The sequence below is a fragment of the Molothrus aeneus genome, chromosome 23 (genome assembly GCF_037042795.1).
Source record: "Molothrus aeneus isolate 106 chromosome 23, BPBGC_Maene_1.0, whole genome shotgun sequence".
NCBI classification, from domain to species: Eukaryota; Metazoa; Chordata; class Aves; order Passeriformes; family Icteridae; genus Molothrus; species Molothrus aeneus.
The window spans coordinates 114,007-131,754 of NC_089668.1; the positions used below are offsets into that span (position 1 = coordinate 114,007).

Genomic DNA, 17,748 nt, shown 5'->3' on the forward strand with positions numbered 1-17,748 from the left:
GTGTCCCGGAACGGGGGTCACTGGAGCAGTTCCTGGGGAGCACCGCGGCTCTTCGCCTTTAACGTGCGGACGGGCGGGGCCGCCGCGTGACGGCGGAGGGCGGGAGCGGGCGGAGGGAGGCGCGGTGCGGGGCTCGCGGTGCGGGGCTGCCGGCGCGGTGCGGGGCGCTGAGCCGGGCTGAGCCGGCACGCTGGGGCGCTCCGCAGGGGAGGCGCTCCCCGCCGCCCCCGGTGCCGCCCAGTGCCCCCGGTGCCCTCCGCACCATGCCCGAGCAGCTCAGCGTGGCCGACTTCTTGGCCGTTGCCAGCGAGGACCTCGGTTCCCCGGCCGCCGCCTTCGCCTCCAAGATGCAGAAGTGCCGGGGAACCGTGGGGGCTCTGGAGGAGGTGAGCGAGGCCGGGGGGTGTGGTCGGGGGGGTCAGACTGCGCATCCCGCCTGGGAACACCTCCGCTGGGTGCTGGGGTCCCTGGGTGCTAGTCCCTTGATGCTTGCGCCTCCCTCGGGCTTCTGTTTTTCAGAGCCCACCCTTTCATCCCGAGACTACGCTGGTCATCCTGAACGGGTGGTTTGGGACCCTCGGATGGGGGGGCCGTTTGTATCTCCCGAGCAGCCCCATCGTACTTTTATGGGGAGCTAAGGCCTGTAGAAATGAGCAAAGGCTTCTTTAAAGCTCCAAGTGCCCCCCCCCGCCCCCCCCCCCGGGGCCAGGACATATCCCCTATCACCTCGAGGCCAGGGTGGCCTATTTCCTTATTTGTAGGGCCAGAGCATTCCCACCTGCCCCTCCCGGAGATCAAGGCATCCCTCCTGGGGCCAGGGCATCCTTCTTTCCCACCGGGACCAGCGCATGCCCCCAGGGAATCAGCCCCACATTTCTATCCACTATCGAGCTCCTGTACTGGAGCCAGCCCCGATAGGATGTGGTGTCGCTGGGGGGGTCTCTTCCTTGTGGAGTATTTTCAATGTCCCCCAAAGTCATCGGCAGCCTTTTTGGGAAGGTGAAGGTGGTGGGTTGCCTTCATCCTCCTCCCGCCTGGAATAAAGGCAGTTTCCAGCTGGTCCTGTGGCTTTTGCCAACGCCTCTTAGCTAAGGAATGACTTTGAAGGAGAGCCAGAGCTGGCAGGGAGTGGGGGGCTCCCGGCACAAGGGCTGCTGGGATACCTGGGGGCAGTGGGATGGGTGTCCCACACCTGGCAATCTGGGAACACACCATGTAGCATCTTGGTCTCCATCAGCACATGCTGGTCACTGTCATGGATCTTCTTCCCAGTGGGGAAGGAGGAGGTGGCTCTAGCCAGGAGGGACAGCAGGAATTTTGTTTGGCTGCTTGGAGAGGCTGTGGTTAAGGGATGGAGGGATGGGGAGAGATGCGTCCCTCGGGAATGACTGGGGGTCTCTGGGATTGGCTTAGTAAAGCTCCAGCAAGCATGAGAGATAGCTGGGAATCGTGACTGCTGTGCCATATGTGCCATGGAGGGCACAGGGCTGAAGCCTCCATGCCACTGGAGGCTCTGGGGAAGAGCCCAACCTGCTGCTAGACCTTTGGCATCCCCCTGGTCCTAGCATGAGGGGAGAAGGGAAATCTGAGCAAACCAGCTCCCTGCTATCTTTGGAGCTGCAACATGGTGATAGCATGAGGCAAGGGGGATAATCAGTGGCAGATTTGGGGATCACTGGGGGAGGGGAGAGATGCTCTGTGACCAAACTGAGCCATAATCCATCCTGTCACCACTCCAAATACTGGCAGGTGGCTTGGTGAGCAGGAGGGAGCGAAGGATGCTGGTCGAACTCCAGTGACTGCTGGGTGGGAAGGGATGGCTACATCCCACCAGGACCCTGGGACAAAGCATGGCCACATGCACCCAAGATAGGAGCTGGTCTCAATCGGGGGCAGGAGTGAGCAGGGAGAGGACTGGAGATTGCTGCTTAACACTAAGGAGACATCCTGATATTGCCCAGAGCTACTTTGTGCCTCAGTTTACCTCCTGAGATTAAAGAGGGTCCTCTCCCTGGTGTTTGTGGGACTTCAGTATCCCTGGGGCTGCTGCAGAGACATAGCCTGAGGTCTCTGGAGTGGGCTCGGAAGGCTGAATCCAGCCCTTGGTGGTTGGTGCTGTGTGCGCATCAGAGGGGACTGGGCACCTCTGGACTAGGGCAGGGTGACATGGCAGATGAGCTCCCAGCTCACCCTGTCCCCGAGGGCAGTGCCACATACTGCTCCTGGCCTGACAGCTTGGCATCCTGGCTCTGGCACCTGTGGCGGCTCCTTCGCTGGGTAGCACGAGCCGGCAGCAGCGGGGGAGGGAGAAGAATGGCCTCCATTGAGCATCCTGCCTGAGGTCCCCCGCCTGCGAGCCCAGCTAGCTGTGGTGCTGGTGTGCATTCATCCCTTCCTCCATCCCATGGGGAATTCCTCCTGCTGATGTCCCTGTTATGCCAATGTCCTCAGCTGCCCCCTGACCAGAAGCCCTTGAGCTGGGCCTGGGGGATGATGGGTGCCAACGGGGGCTCCAGACATCTCTGCTCCTCCACTCCTGAGCAGCCGAGGACTGTGTTCCCAGCAGCCAGTCTGGTACATTGGGGATGCCAGTGCTGCTTGCAGGTGCCAGCAGCACTGTACAGTGATTGCCTCTGTGTTAACCACCCAAATACTTGTCTCTGCTTGCCCTGTGCCCACTGGTAGATGCACAGACCCCTTCCTTAAAGCCCTTGTGTCCTTCCCTGGATCAGCCCTGCTCTGCACCAGCCCTGCATTCTGCATCCAGCAGCTGTGAGCTGGCACCAGGATGAGCTGCTCCATCCTGGACACTTGAAGGAGCGTCTTCCCACATTTTCCCAGTGATGCTTCCAAAGCATCTCATGCTACCTCAGTTTCCCCTTCCTAAGACTCTGCCAGGTTTGCAAGCCTGGAGCATCCAGGCATCCAGCCCTGAGTTCCCCCAGAGGCAGGGAATATCTCTGCTCTGGAGAGTTTGGTGCACCTGGATGTGACACAGAGAAGGGCCATGAGGGGCTTTGGTGCACCCCCAACATTCTCCCCTCTGTAGATGCATTGCAAGACTCCTGAGCAAACTCTTGGGGTTTGGCTCCCACCTCAGCCCCAGTCTGCTCCAAGCCAGTTCATCCTGGCAGCATCCCATCTGGCGAAGAGAGCAGTGCTGAAGCTGGGCTGACCCTGCTGTCAGGAAATCAGCCTTGACATCAGCCCGAAAACCTTCAACAGAGCTCAAGCAGAGAGAGAGCCTCTTTATTGTAATTCCTCCGAGGTTTCATCCCTGCCCTTTCTGCTGTTCACGCCCTCTAAATATTTCCAGCCTGTTATCATGGCTCTGGTACCTGCAGCCAAGCCACCCTTAACCCTTTCCTGATGCTGGGGCCAGCGTGTGCTCAGATGCTTGTGCTGGCAGCACCACAGCCCCTTGCCCTTGGGTTGAGTGGGGTGGGATTGTCACAGGGCTTGGTGGGGTTGAATTTGTTGTGGTGCTTAAGGGGCAAATCAGGGCTATACAGGTAGGAAGAGATGGGAGGATGGGGAGAGCTGCAAACCAGAGCAGGATCTGGGTGATGGGGCTGCAGGGAGACTCGTGGTGCTGGGGACCATGGGGCAAGATCATGCATGAGCTGGGGGGGTTTGGAAAGCCACATTGCTCATTGTGGGATTGTTGTGGTTTAGCACACAATCAGCACAAGGGTTTATGGGATTTAGGTCCCCATCAGCAGGACATGGGTCCTGTGAGAGCTGAGCACCCTCACACATCTCGCCTGGTTCTGAGCCATGGGGATGGGCTTATGTGCTACATGATGCTTCAACTCCTCCTTGGTTGAAACAGTCCCTGCAAGAGCCAGCGAAGCTGGCTTTCTGTTAAGCTTTCCATGCTTAATAGAAGCTGCTGGGATCCAAAGAGCCTCTTACCTCCTCCTACTGTCTTGCTCAAACCCTCCTCTCTGTAGCCAGCCAAAGCCCTGCCTGGCAGCAAAGCTATTGGGACCACAGCCCTGGCAGGAGACCGGCTGGACGCTGTGGTTCCAGCATCCCAGGATGCCTCCAGCTCCTTTCCCAGCCCTGGGAGCTTGGATCCCACCCCACACATCTGCACAGTAGAGTTGCAGCCTTTCCAAGGGCCAGCTGGGCTGGGGGAGTGGCAGCCATGCTTGGCTAATGAGCTCCATTTGTTTTCTCTCTTTGCTCTTGCAGAGCCTGGATGGGGACCAAGCTGTGCTCCAGAGGATCAGGAAATATGTGAAAGCTATTCACATCTCCGGGCTCAGTGAGTTGGGCTTAGGGAGATGATGGGCATACCCAGAGCATGGGGCTGGGGTTGTGTGATAGCCCCATCCTCCACCAGCAATGGTCACACCGGGCAGCTGTGGGTGCTGCTGAGCCTGGGGCTATTTGCTGCTTGGGTGCTACAAGCCCGCCAGTCTGGAAACATGCTAAGGTGCCAAAAATTGTCTTAAAATTGTATAAAGTGGGAAATGGAGAGCCTTAGGAAGCTTGTTTTGGATATTCCAGTGGTGTTGTCCAGCAGGATCAGTCCAGATTTGCTACAGAGGTGGGTGGCAAACCCAAAAAAAGTAAGGAGGTGGATGCTAGCTGCTGGTGGAACCACATGACGTGACCTGATAATGTGCTTAGATGCCAAAAACTGTCTGAAATATATATGAAAAGGAAAAATTGAGAACCTTAGGGAGGTTGTTTTGTGGCACTGCTGCTGTCCTGCATTAGGATTGGGCCGGCTCTGTTAGAAGGGAATGGAGAGATGGTGTGACCCTAATGTGTCGGGTGCTGCAGGGTCACCGCATGTCCCTCTTTGGTGTCTCTCCATACAGCCCATGTGGAGAATGAAGAACAGTACAGTGAGGCCCTGGAGAACTTTGGCAACAACCACCTGTCCCAGAACAACCATGAGCTCTCTACCGGCTTCCTAAACCTGGCGGTCTTCACCCGCGAGGTCACTGCACTCTTCAAGAATCTGGTGAGCTGTCCCAAATCCACTTGGATTTGGAATCCCCCACCAACCAGTGCAGCTCCCCTCCTTCCAATTTAGCTGCCCTCCACCACATGCAGCAATCCCTACCTCCTACCTTGGGCTCAGGGACACATTCTCAGTGCTCTCAGACCATCTGATACCCTCATTACTGAATTTATAGCTCACTCCCAGCTCCCTGGGGCCATTGACACTGGGATCTAATGGGAAGCTGGGGCTGCTATTTTCATTTTTCCCTTTTTTCTTGCTTTCTGTTTTTTTCTCACATCAATTGCATCTCTGATCTTGCTTGCCAAGAGTAAATCAAAGCCACGCTGGGCTGCACAGTGGGGCCATGGGGAGCAGGCAGAGGCGGCTGTGAGCCGAGCCAGGAATGGCTCCGATGGAAAACTCAGGTCCTGAATGAAGCTGGGTTCATGCATGCCCAGCAGCAAATCCCTGGGGGGGTCCCATGTGGCCCCCTCTCTTTTCACTTTCAAATCCCCCTCTCCAAAGGGTGTTCTTGGCCCCTGGCTTTGCTTAAGGAGGAAATTGATTTCTGCTGCCCTTCCCCCAGCAAGAATTTCAGATTTTTTATGTGTTCCTCTCCCAGTTACCCCAATCTGGGCCTCCCTACTCCTCCCCTTCCCCATCCTGGCTGTCATAGCCTGCTGGACTCCCGTGCTTCAGTAGAGCTCTGCAGAACTGTCCTGATGGAGGAGTTGGACCAGTTCTGAGGGTCCCCACCTCCTGCCCCACATGCTGCTGAGTGAGTTCTGTGCCAAAACCAGATCCAAAAAGCTGTTTCTCCTCCTAGAGTCTCCCTGGAGCTCCCCCATTACCCCTGGTTTGGGGGTGGTCCTGTGCCCTGGGGCTGGGTTTCTCCTCAGGTGCTGCAGAGGACCAAAACCCTTTAAAAGAAATCTGGGTACACTGGGGAAGTCCCATGTGGGTGCTGGAGCTGCTCTCACAGCTCTAAAATGGGGCGCTGCTCCGTGGGCTGCATGGAGGGAGACCAGGACAGCAGTGGGCTCCCATGTCCTCACCACAGACCCCTGCACAGCACTGGTAGGCATAGTGGCGGCTGCACTGCTATCCCCAGATCCCAAAAAAGGGAGGCATTTTGGGAAGCCCCTTTGACATGGGTGAGCTCTTTGTATCACAGGACCATGGAGGGGCTGGTCGTGCTGCTGGATGCTGGGGACAGGGATGAGGTGTCAGTGGGGGAAGACAGCTTTGTTTTTGGCAGCTATGCTGCTGGTGTGGTTTGTGGGAAGGGCCACATTCGTCAGACATCTTGCAGCCAGTTCCAACAAGCCCCAGCGTGCCCTCTGCCAGGATCCTGGATTCAGCCACCCTTCCAGCCTCTTTAACCCTTCCTGGGGCAGTGACAGAGTTGGGGGGAGGTCCCTGGCACTGGGGAAGACCTGGGGCTACAGCTCCCTGACTTCCCTCACCGTGGGGTGGCCCTATGTCTACCTTCTGCAGGTGCAGAACCTGAATAACATCGTGTCCTTCCCCCTGGACAGCCTGTTGAAGGGGCAGCTGAAGGATGGCCGCCTGGTAAGTCCTGTCCCCAGGGTCACTCATTTGGTGACATTCTGCAGCGAGACCTCTGGTATGGATTCAGCTCATGTCTGTGGCCAGGAGAAGGGAGGAGCTAGCACAAGGGCGTGGAAGGAAGCAGTGAGGGTTAGGAGTGACAGAAGTGAGGGGTGAAGACCTGATAGGGACACTCGTCACCCTCAAGGGGTGCAGCAATGCAGAGCAAAGCTCTTGGCCCATTTAGTGCCACCGGCTCTTTTGCTTTCCCTGACAGCTGCCACCCCCTTTTTCCTTTGCCACAGGATTCCAAGAAGCAGATTGAAAAGGCCTGGAAGGATTATGAGACCAAAGTGTAAGTAGCATGCTGCCTCTGGCAAAATCTACCTAATCCCACTCTGCACAAAGGTGTTTTGTCCCTGGACTGGAGCCAGGCACCAATGGTGCCAATCTGTCACGGGGAGGGTTCTGGTCCAGCTTTTCCCAAAGGGGAAAGGGAGAGGGGCTGGAAAGGGCCTGGCGATATTTCTCCTGATCCCATCCCCACTGCAGCCTCCTGCATGGGACACCCCTCAGAGTAGGGATGTCCCCAGCCCACCTTCATCCCATTCCACAGGGGAAAGATGGAGAAGGAGAAGGAACGAGCCCGCGTGGCTGGGGTCATCCAGGCAGAGCCAGCAGCAGTGGAGGTGGCCGAGGACATGCAGAAGGAGCGGCGGCTCTTGCAGCTCCACATGTGTGAGGTGGGGGCTGTGCCAAGGGGATTGGGGACTTTTCCCCCCCAGGAACAGAGTCCCGGGGGGCACGGGGGACCGCTCTGCTAGAAGCTGTGGAGGGACATCAGAGCCTCTCCCAGTATCCGACACCAAAGCAGCCCCACCTGTGTGCTGTGGGGGACCCTTGTCCATTCCCTTCTCCCTGTGCCCCATCATGGTCCCAGCTCAGGGATCCCCATCCCATCCCATCCCATCCCATCCCATCCCATCCCATCCCATCCCATCCCATCCCATCCCATCCCATCCCATCCCATCCCATCCCATCCCATCCCATCCCCCTACTGAGGTCCCTGTGTAATGCAGCTCCAAATGGCACCCATGGTGCCCCATAAGGGTGGCCTGGGGGTTTCTTCCGTGTCCCCCCAGCCCCACTCCTACCCTTCCTTGGGTGGCATTTGGGTAAAAAGTAAGCTTTTTGGCTAACGTCCGTGAGGTTGGCTTTGTGGTTTTTGCCTATCCTCAAAACTGCTCCTGGCTTTGATGAAGGGGGTCACACGTCACCTCAGATCCTTGTCAATTCTGCGTTCTTGCAGTCATGCTCAAGAGATCAGATGGGAATAAATGAAGGAGACTCAATTTCAAAGCCCTGCAGCAAGGAGGAACCCAAGTGTCCTGGTTCCAGACACTCAGCAGCCCCATAAACTTCGAGGGTGGCAGAGCAGGAAACAAGTCTGCCATGGGTTGTCCCAGAGGTCTCCCATGTTCCTGAGGGCCAGATCTTGGTGCCGCCCCATGCCCCCCAGCAAAGAACAGGGGTTGTGGGTAGGAGGCTGTGCCTGCCTCGCAGCTGGGACCCGGCCAGATGAGTCACTCCCTTGAATAGCTCCACTGTGGGATAAATAACAGCACATGGAGAGGTGGGAGCTGGAGCAGGGCATGTGCACCCGTGTTTCTGCATGCATGAGAGCTGCTGCTGGCCCTGGAAATGGGAGGGCAGTTCTTCTGGGTGGCTGGAGGCCCATATGATGCACATAGGTTTATTGGAAGGTGGGTTTTGCTATTCCAGGGTCCTGTTTCATTCCATGGGGTTGTGGTGTCTCCTCATCGTGGGCCATCTCACACCCTCAGGGCTGTGGGAGCATCCCTTTGTTCACATGTCCCAGCCAGCGCTGCCTGGGACGCTCTGCTGCCACTGTCACCGTGGGATGTGGGTGGCAGGGCAGGGACATCCTACAGGAGCTGGGCACATGTGGCCTTTTCTAGGTGGGACGTGCTCCCTGACATTGACTTGGCCTCTCCAGCTGTCTGGAGTACTTTAACAGCCGTGCCCAGTCCAGTGACCCCTCAGGGTGTCTGCAGTGCCTGGGGCAGGGTGAGGCTCCATTCCAGGAGCTCTGTCTCACCCTGGAAAGCCCCCAGAGCTCAGGGCTGCCTCCCCCTCCCCTCGCTCCCCACTCAAAACCATTCCAGCAGCTGGAGAGGAGCTTGCAGGGGGAAAATCTCTTCCCCTCCTTCTTTTACTTAGGGTGAGCGAGAGTCAGTGTGTTTCCTTCCCTGCCTGCAGCTGATGGATGGGTTTGATGCATAAAGCTGAAATTCCCCATCCCACGGGGCACCTCAGCAGACCTCCAGTGCTGGTGTGCTGCAGGTGCTCGCTTCTTGGAATCTGATTTTTTGGGAATACAAAGGCCATATCTTAAAAAGCGTTTGGCCTTTTTTGTTGTGTTTTTTCTTTCCTTCACAAGCTGCCTTGAGTTTTGGTTATTTATTAACTCCAGAAGTAATGGGCAGTGGGAGAAGCATGCTGGGCTGGAAAGCCTGGAGGCCTGCCTCAGTCCTTGAACTTTCCATGTCTTGGAGGACGTCCAGAGCCATGTTTTTGAGGGTGGTCCCCAGTGAGCTGCCTTCAAATCCAACATCATGACTTGACTTCTTGAAACCCAGCCAGTGTTTTAACCTTCCTCCCTGTGCTGGGAAGGGAATCAAGGGCTAGACAGGCTCTTGCTCTTTCCTCTGGGATATTTTCAGCTGGTCCTTGTCTCTGTCACCTAACCAGGTGTTTTCTCCCCGTCCAGTACCTGCTAAAAGCCAGAGAGTCTCAGATGAAGCAGGGACCAGATTTCCTGCAGAGCCTCATCAAATTTTTCCACGCTCAGCACAAGTAGGTGCCACCTGGGTCAAGATGGGACTGGTTGTCACCCTTGGGTGGTCCCACGAGGGTCTGGGGTCTTCTGCTCTCATCCCAGAGCCATAAAGCTGTTAGTGAAGATACTGGGCAGAGCCCATCCCTTCTCAGTTTTCTCTGGGGAGTTGAAATGTGCTTTGTTGTCTTGAGGAGCTGTAAACGTGTCCATGGGGCAGTGGGAGGGGCATTGGCTTGAGATGTATCTGATTATTTGGTTTCTGGATAGATTTCCAGGGATGAGCTCAGCTGAGCACCTCTGGCTTTAGCCATGGGGCTTGTAACAAGGGTGTTTGGAGTGAGGATCAACATCCCCTTGCCTTTCCCGTTGCTCTGTGAGGCTGGAATAGCAGTGTGTGGGAGTCATCATCTCCTCCAGCTCTCAAGTGGCGAAGCTGAGGCAGGTTGAGACTGTCATGGTGCTTAAAAGCATGTCTTTGACTGGGACTGTGACCCAGGGACCCCTGAGATTGTGGCTTTTGGCAGCACTGCTCCCCAGTGAGTTGAGCTAGGATTAAACAAGAGGCCAATCCTGCATGCCAAACATCCCAAACATTTGGGGTATCCAAACCCCATGGGCTAGACTTGGACTTTGTTGGGCTCTCTCCAGATCCCCGTAGCCAGGGAGCCACAAAGCAAGTACCAGGGAGGGGATCGCCATGATCTCCTGCCACAATTTCTCTAAAAACCCTCTTTTTTCCTCCATCTTCCCCATCTGCATCTTAATCACCCTCAACAAACACCCAGTTTCTTCCAAGACGGCTGGAAGGCTGCCCAGAATCTCTACCCCTTCATTGAGAAGCTCGCCGTGTCCCTGCATGCGGTAAGGCCTTCACGCTGCCATGCAGTGCCCTCAGCCTGTCCCCCGGGATGCTCCCGTCCCTGTGCCAGCCCCGGCCAGCACCTGTGCTCAGGGCAGCCCTGAGGGCAGCTGCTCCCTCTGCAGCTGCGCCAAGCACAGGAGGAGGAGGTGAAGCAGCTCACGCAGACCCGTGATTCCCTCCGCAACATCCTGCAGCTGGAGAACAAGGAGGTGAGACCCCAGGATGGGCAGGGAAGAGCTGGGAAGGAGCATTGGGAGGTGCTGAGTACGCTGGGGTTAGTTTGGGAGAGGGGAGCTGGGTTAACCTCTCCAGGGACCTGGAGACATTTGGATGCTGGGAGGGCATGGGGCTGTCTGGCATCTTCTGGACACACTGCACCTCCGTAAGGACAAGGTCACCTGGGGCAGCAGCCACCTCTGTGCCTCTCACTTCGCTTTTTTACTGTCTTTTTTTCAGGAAAACTTGAACAGGAAGAACTCTGGCAGTGGCTACAGTATCCACCAGCACCAAGGCAACAAGCAGTACGGGACAGAGAAGTCAGGATTCCTGTACAAGAAGAGTGATGGGTGAGGATGAGTGTTATCCTGGAGAGCTCTTGGCTTCATCCTGACATTGTCAGTGCTCATGGGAGGTCCAGAGCTGAAATCCAGCTCACAGGACATTTAGTATTCTATGAGTTAGAGAAAGCATAACCCCATGTCCAGAACTCCCATCAGGCCTCTGCCATGGCTGGTTTGGGATGTGGATGTGGGTGGTTGCAGCTGTGCAATCCCCACTCCTCCTCTTCCTTTTTCTCAGGATCCGCAAAGTGTGGCAGAAGAGGAAGTGTGGTGTGAAGTATGGCTGCCTGACCATCTCCCACAGCACGGTGGGGAGGGTGGGGGCTGCAGCCCTGACCCTTTTATGTGCACCCTTTGGGGCTTGGTGTCCATTGGATTTCAGGTTTAATTTTGCCAAAACTGATCACAAATCTGCCTGGCTTAAAAATCAATGCAGGATGAGACTGGACAGTTTAAAGAAAGTCCCCTGTATCTGATGGGGGTCCCAGGGTGGTGTCCCCGTGTCTGACGGGGGTCCCAGGGTGGTGCCCCGTGTCTGTCTATGGGAGAGGAGGTGATGCTGGCGGGGGCAGGCCGACGGACAATGCGGGTCCAGACGAGCCCAAAGGGGATGGGCTGGTTGGGCGGGAAGGCCTGCCCCCTGGCGGTGGAGGCTGGAAACTGCAGGAGGGACAGAGGGACCTCTTGGAGCCATGTTCTCCTGCAAAGGGTTCCTGTTCTTCTGAAATGAGTCAGACAAAGTCTGATTTGCATGGTTATCCCGAGAGAAACCATCTGTGGTGGTGGTTGTACCACCACAGTTGCCACTGGAGATGGTGATGCCCATCCCATTCATTCCTGGTCCTTTAACCCACCTCGGTCCTCTCACCCTGCAGATAAACCGTCCCCCTGTGAAGCTGAACCTCCTCACCTGCCAGGTGCGGCCCCATGCTGAGGAGAAAAAATGCTTTGACCTGGTGACACGTGAGTACCTGGGATGAGGTGCAGTGGCTGGGGTGTGAGGTGTTTGACCTGGAGGTGGAGGCTTTGGTGGGACCTCTCCCTTTTTGGAGTGAGTTTTCCCTCTGAAACACAGTGGCACCCTCTTTAATCTGGCTCTGGGTATCTTCCTGGCCGTCTTTACAGATGAAGGACCAATCCAGTGAGGGCTAGAAAGCTGAGACAAAAAGAGATTGTGACAGGGCTCAGGTGATGGGAGAGTGATGTGCAGTGATTTAATTTGTAATTAAGCAGCTCCTTTGAAGAGATTTCATCTGATTCCTTGGCATCCCTAGACCATAGAATCCTAGAATGGTTTAGATTGGAAGTAACTGTTTTGTTCCACCCCTGCACCATGGGCCCGGATATCTTCCACTAGACCAGATTGCTCCAAGACCTGTCCAAGCTTAAACAATTCAAAGGATGTGGCAGACACAGCTTCTCTCCTTTCACCTTCTCTCCTCTCTCCCCATCCCTGCAGACAACAGGACATATCACTTCCAAGCAGAGGATGAGCAAGAGTGTGTTGTGTAAGTGCCACAGCCTATCCCTCCTCCTTGACGTGCCAGATCCTGCTCTGCCTTCCTCATCCTCCTCTTCCTCCTCCCTCCAGGTGGGTCTCGGTGCTGCAGAACAGCAAGGATGAAGCCCTGAGCAATGCCTTCAAGGGGGATGGGGGCAGTGGCGGGGTGGCAGCAGGCACCGGGGTGGACGGCGGCATGCAGGAGCTCACCAGGCTGGTTATCAGTGAGGTGAAGAACATGCCAGGAAACAAGCAGTGTTGTGACTGCGGTGCCCCAGGTATGTCAGGGCCTGGGGTGTCCCCTTGCCCTGGGTGTGAGTCAGGGTTCATGGGGGTCACAGCATCTTTGGGGGCTGGGCATGCCGCTGAGCCCCGCGCCGCTCCCACTGCAGATCCCACGTGGCTCTCTACCAACCTTGGCATCCTGACATGCATCGAGTGCTCTGGCATCCATCGGGAGCTGGGTGTGCATTATTCCCGCATCCAGTCCCTCACTCTGGATGTTCTCAGCACCTCTGAGCTGCTGGTAAGCTGCTCTCTGAGCCGAGAGATCTCCTGGCACCTTGGGAACCACCCTCTGTGTCTCCCAAACCTCCTGTGACACAGGATTCCTTTCTTCTCCTCCATCCCATCTGTCCCCAGTTTGCTCCAGGGCTTGCAAACTTGCCTCAGTTTCCCAGTGCAGTGGTGTGGGCAAGGGGGGCTCTGCAAAGCTCTTTGCTAAGCAGGACGCTGCTGGCAGCTCCCCAGGATTTTCTCCCTCCTAAAATAGATTTCCACTTCCATAAGAGAGCATCATCCTGGCAAAGATGCTGCTCTGGGAAAGCCCTGGATGGATCCAATGGATTCCTTCCTTCTGGGATGGGATCTGGCTGGAACAGGGTGAGTGTGACCAGGAGGGTTTATGTCCCTCTGTTCTCCTCTCTCCCTAGCTGGCTGTTAGCATTGGGAACACTCGTTTCAATGAGATCATGGAGGCCGCGCTACCCACACAGGACTGTCCCAAGCCTTCAGCCAGCAGTGATATGTGAGTCAGGGACTTGGGTGTGCTGGGAAGAAGAGGAGGAGAAGGACAAGGAGTGCATGGTGTGTGCCCTGTTCTTGTCCCCATGCTGCCACTGCCCATCTAAGACAGCCCTGGGATGAGGCATCCTGGTGTCATTGCTGGATTGTGGTGGGGATCTGCACCTCTTTGGAGGCTTACCCTTGAATCTGAGGCTTCAGGAGAAGGCAGGAGCACAGGGCTCCACAGCCTGTCTCCATGCCCATCCAAGCCTCCCTTCCGGCAGGGCTGCGCGCAAGGAATACATCATGGCCAAGTACATGGAGCGACGCTACGTGCAGAAAAGCAGCCAGGACAACCCCCACGGCCTCTGGGAAGCCATTCAAGCCCGTGACCTCCTGGCCCTCCTCAAGGCCTTTGCCGAGGGGCATGACCTGACCAAGCCCCTGGCCAGCCCTGAGGGTCAGGTGAGGCCTGCACCCAACAGGGAATGGATTTTCCCTCTCTGGGTGGCTGTGCTCTGGGTTGCCTTGGGCTTTGGGAAGGGATATGCTGGTTGGAAGGTGAGCATCCTTAGGTCCAGCTTTCTTCTCTCCTACACACAGGAGATGAAGTATTGTTGAGGCCAGCTCTCCTCTCCCTTCCATATCTTGGGAGATGAGTATACATGTGTCCAGCACTCCTTTTCCCTTCATTCAAGGGGAAGATGAGCATTCTTGGATCCAGTACTTCTTTTCACTTTATCCTGAGGAAAGATGAGCACTCTCAGGGTCATCTCTCACTCCTATCTCTTGGCAGGATGCAGGCGAGCTGCCGCTGCACATGGCCGTACGCCACGCCGACAGATCATCCCTTCCCTTGGTGGACTTCATCATCCAGAATGGGTGCGTCCCCAAGGGCTCCCAGTGTTCCCTGCCCCTCTCTCTCACGGGAGGAATGTACAGGATGCTTGTATCAAAGCCTTGACTTTCCTGTTATTGGCCCTGCACAGGGGAACGCTGGACCAGGTGACACAGAATGGGAACACGGCCTTGCACTATGGTGCACTCTATAACCAGCCCAACTGCCTCAAGCTGCTCCTGAAAGGGAAAGCCACCTTCACCACAGGTATGAGCTTGGGACAGAGGTTTTGGGGTTCTTTGGTGGGAATGGCAAGGCTGCAACTTGGATTTGTCCCCCTTTTGTCCCTTGGGCAGTGAACGCGGCAGGCGAGACAGCTCTGGATGTGGCGAGGAGGCTGAAGTACAGCGAGTGTGAGGAGCTGGTAGGTGGGATGGAGGAATGGGGGAGAAGCTCAGAGTGGGGAGAGGGGATCAAGTGCCTGAGGAGGACTGGCATGAAGGTGGGGGGCTTTTGGAACGTGTCCCTCCAGTGCCAAGACCCCTGTGGGCTGCCCCATCCTGAGATCCCCCTGACCTGCCCCATCCCTCTGGCAGCTGGAGCAGGCGCAGGCAGGGAAGCTATCTCTGCAAATCCATGTGGACTATGACTGGGAGCCCCCATCAGAGTTGCCCTATGACAGTGAGGATGAGCTGGAGGAGAAGGTACTGTGGGATGGTGGGGCCTCCACATCGCCAGTAAGGGAGCTGTGGGAGTGCAGACCCTTTTGCGGGGCTGGTGGTAGTGGGACATCCCTGGAGCTGTGTGTGTACCCCCAGGTGAGCCCCCTCCAGCGCTCCTTCAAGGGCACATCACCACTGGCTGCCAGCCCACTGCCTGCCTGCCCCCAGACCCGCTGGAGCTGCATGGGGATGGACATCACCAACAAGACCTACGAGAGCATCCTGGTGCCCTCGCGCACTGCGCCCCGCCGGGCTCACAGCGAGGAGATCCCCCCGCCGCTGCCCCTCAAAAACCCTATGCGAGGCAGCTCTCGCCCCAAACCCAGCCACAGCCCCACCGGTGAGTTGGAGGAGGGAGTCATCATGGTGGGGCTGTGCCTTCCCCCAGAGACCAAGTTTATTGTCCCCATTGTGTGTGTTCCCCCAGAACGCCCTGAACTGCCCCGGCAGGCATCGGAGCCCCACTTCTCTGGGCCGGCAGAGGCAGTGGCACCACACAGCCTGCCCTGTGCCAGCAGCACGGGTGCCCTGGATGGCACCCCCAGCACCCGCAGCCCCACCGAGAGCCAGTGGGCAGCCTACTGGGAAACCCGCTCCGAGACGGACACGAGCAGCAGTCGGCGGGGGCCAGAGCTGAGTCCCCCACCCACACAGCCCTTGCCAGGCAGCACAGTCCCTGACATCCCCCCTGTCAAGTTTGGGTAGGGACCCTGCTCCAGACTGGGGTTGCACTTGGTGTTGGGGGATCATTGTATGGTGCTGGTGGGTGAACTTCAACCTCTGCCACCCCCATGGGCATGGAGAATTGCTGTGAAGCAAAAGGGTCCCCACCCTCCAAAGAAACTGATGGTGACCCTGGGATGCAGGAGGAGACAAGGGCAGCTATGGGGATGCTGGGTTGTCCTTGGAGACAATGATGCAGATTATCTGGGAGGACACCAAGATCCTCTGCCACTTATCATATGTATTTTTTCTCTTCTTTGGAAAAATGTGGTGGGATGGGCTCATTTGAGGGAGTTTGGGTGCTGGGGACCCTTTTCATCAGCATCCAGGGAGCTGTGGGTGAGATCCATGTCCCATGGGGGAAGGCCTAACCTCCCTGAGACCTGACAGGATGGAGAACAGGGTGGGGGAAGGCAACAGCAGAGGGAGGGTGACACTGTTCCCACTGTCACCCACAGCTCAGAGAGCACCCGCTCATACCGGCGCATTGGTGGCACGGTGGGCAAAATGGGGTCGGCTGGGTCCCCCCAGAGCCCTGGTGGCCCTGAGGACCCTGCTCTCAGCAAGGTTCCCCCTGTGCCCATGCCCAGAAGATTTGCTCCGGTAGGTGCAAATTCTCCTCTGCATCCCCAAGCATCCCAGTTCCTCTTATCCTGGGGTGGCAGATGGAGTGATCAGAGGGTCCTATCCCTGTTGCCACCTTTTGGATGGCTTCGGGGGGTCTGTCACCCCCTTTTGATCCCATTTCAGGCGAAGGGGAGGCAGAAGCGAGTAAAGGCAGTGGCTGACTGCAAGGGAGACAAGGCACGAGAGCTGACCTTCTCCAAGGGGGAGGTCATCGTGGTGACACGGGAGGAGGACGAGCAGATCTGGGTGAGTCACCATGGCATGGACAGGTGCTGGGATCCAAATCCTGGTCCTTTTCCCCCTCCAGTTCTCTTCTGGAGGCTGGGTTTTTCTGGGGGGCACAGATGGGGGACTTCTGCCCCATGTATGCATGGAGGAGGGCTAGGAGGGCTCCACTGATGTGTCACCACAGCTTTTCCTCTCTAAATCCCTGTTGGAATTGAGCAGGGAAGAAGTTCTGGGGCTGATCTGATATCTCAAGATAAGACTTGCAGTCCCCTGAACCCTTTTTCTGCACCCCCAGGTTGGCTTCATTGAGGGTGATGGATCCCGCACTGGAGTCTTCCCTGCCAGCTTCGTCCACCTCTTGCAAGACTGACTGTCTGGGGGTGGCCCATTTGTCACTGTCCCATTGACTGGTAGTAGAGCCAGCTCTCTGCTAGGGGCTTGGTAGAGCCAGGCCAAAGGGACATGTGCCCAGGATCCTGGCATGAGACCACTGCCCTCCAAGGGGGTCCAGAGATCCCCTGCATTGGGAAAACCATCTATGGATGGCAGCAGTGGGGGGCTGAGGAGCAGAGAATGGACATGCTTGCTGCACTGGTGGGCTGAGGTTTCTGTGCCAGCCCCTGCTCCCACTGCTCTTCTGTCATACCTGTGGTCTCTGCCCATCCCTTGGGTTTTCTTCTTCCTTCTCTGCAAGGAATTTGGGATGGGGGAGCTGTATTTGGTATCCCCTACCCTCTGCCAGATAGTCATGAAGCCTCCTCCTCATCCTGGGGGCAACCATGGATCACCAGCCTCCTAATGCACCCCAACTGTGAAGCCTTTGGGATAGGCAAGAAATAGGAGAGGGGTTTTGTTTTTTTGTGTGTCCATCCCCCACCCCAGGTTCTGGGAGCTGCCTGGACTGGTGGAGTTCAGGGATGCTCCAAAGCTTCTCCAAAACTGGTAGCAAAATGCCATTCCTTGATTTGGAGGGCAGGGGATGTTTCAGGTGGTACCACAGAGCCCCTGCCCCATGTCCCTCATATGGGGTGGGTGCTGGATCACTGCCCCTTCCCTGGGGGGCGGGTCTCAGAGGGGGTTTTGCAACTTTTTCTAGGACCAGCATACCCCTGTAGCAGTGTCCCCTGGGAGCCACCTGCCTCCATACCCCTCACTTTACCCTTCTCATTTCTGTGTCAGATGCTTCATCTCAAAAAAGTCTTTTTTAAAATGTTTTCTGTCTGATTTCTAATAAACCATCATTTTTTAAGCACCTGGGAATGTGTTGGGGGGTACAACCCCTGCCCTGCCATCCCCAGCATGGTGATGCTG

General features: G+C 56.6%; 1 protein-coding gene across 3 annotated transcripts; it reads left to right on the top strand.

Annotated features, from left to right (window-relative positions):
• The first annotated feature begins 172 nt into the window (after nucleotides 1-172).
• Nucleotides 173-17,689, top strand: ASAP3 (ArfGAP with SH3 domain, ankyrin repeat and PH domain 3). Of its 3 annotated transcripts, none has more exons than XM_066564631.1 (26): nucleotides 173-386; nucleotides 4,198-4,270; nucleotides 4,833-4,978; nucleotides 6,458-6,532; nucleotides 6,817-6,866; nucleotides 7,128-7,254; nucleotides 9,303-9,388; nucleotides 10,157-10,232; nucleotides 10,356-10,442; nucleotides 10,690-10,799; nucleotides 11,032-11,110; nucleotides 11,669-11,756; nucleotides 12,253-12,301; nucleotides 12,385-12,572; nucleotides 12,687-12,820; nucleotides 13,227-13,321; nucleotides 13,584-13,764; nucleotides 14,096-14,181; nucleotides 14,289-14,404; nucleotides 14,494-14,561; nucleotides 14,734-14,841; nucleotides 14,956-15,199; nucleotides 15,287-15,560; nucleotides 16,041-16,185; nucleotides 16,333-16,455; nucleotides 16,733-17,689. In XM_066564631.1, the coding sequence occupies exons 1-26, from the start codon at nucleotides 264-266 to the stop codon at nucleotides 16,805-16,807; spliced, it is 3,006 nt and encodes a 1,001-aa protein (XP_066420728.1). In that variant the 5' UTR covers nucleotides 173-263; the 3' UTR covers nucleotides 16,808-17,689. The 3 variants fall into 3 exon arrangements, with proteins under 3 accessions (XP_066420728.1, XP_066420730.1, XP_066420731.1); XM_066564633.1 differs by having other exon boundaries at nucleotides 11,032-11,101; XM_066564634.1 differs by lacking the exon at nucleotides 14,734-14,841.
• Nucleotides 17,690-17,748: the final 59 nt, after the last annotated feature.

Coding starts and splice junctions, on each gene's coding strand:
- ASAP3 (XM_066564631.1), top strand. CDS start 264: ATGCCCGAGCAGCTCAGCGTGGCCGACTTCTTGGCCGTTGCCAGCGAG. Junction 15,200..15,286: donor ACCCAGCCACAGCCCCACCG/GTGAGTTGGAGG, acceptor GTGTTCCCCCAG/AACGCCCTGAACTGCCCCGG. Junction 15,561..16,040: donor ATCCCCCCTGTCAAGTTTGG/GTAGGGACCCTG, acceptor TGTCACCCACAG/CTCAGAGAGCACCCGCTCAT.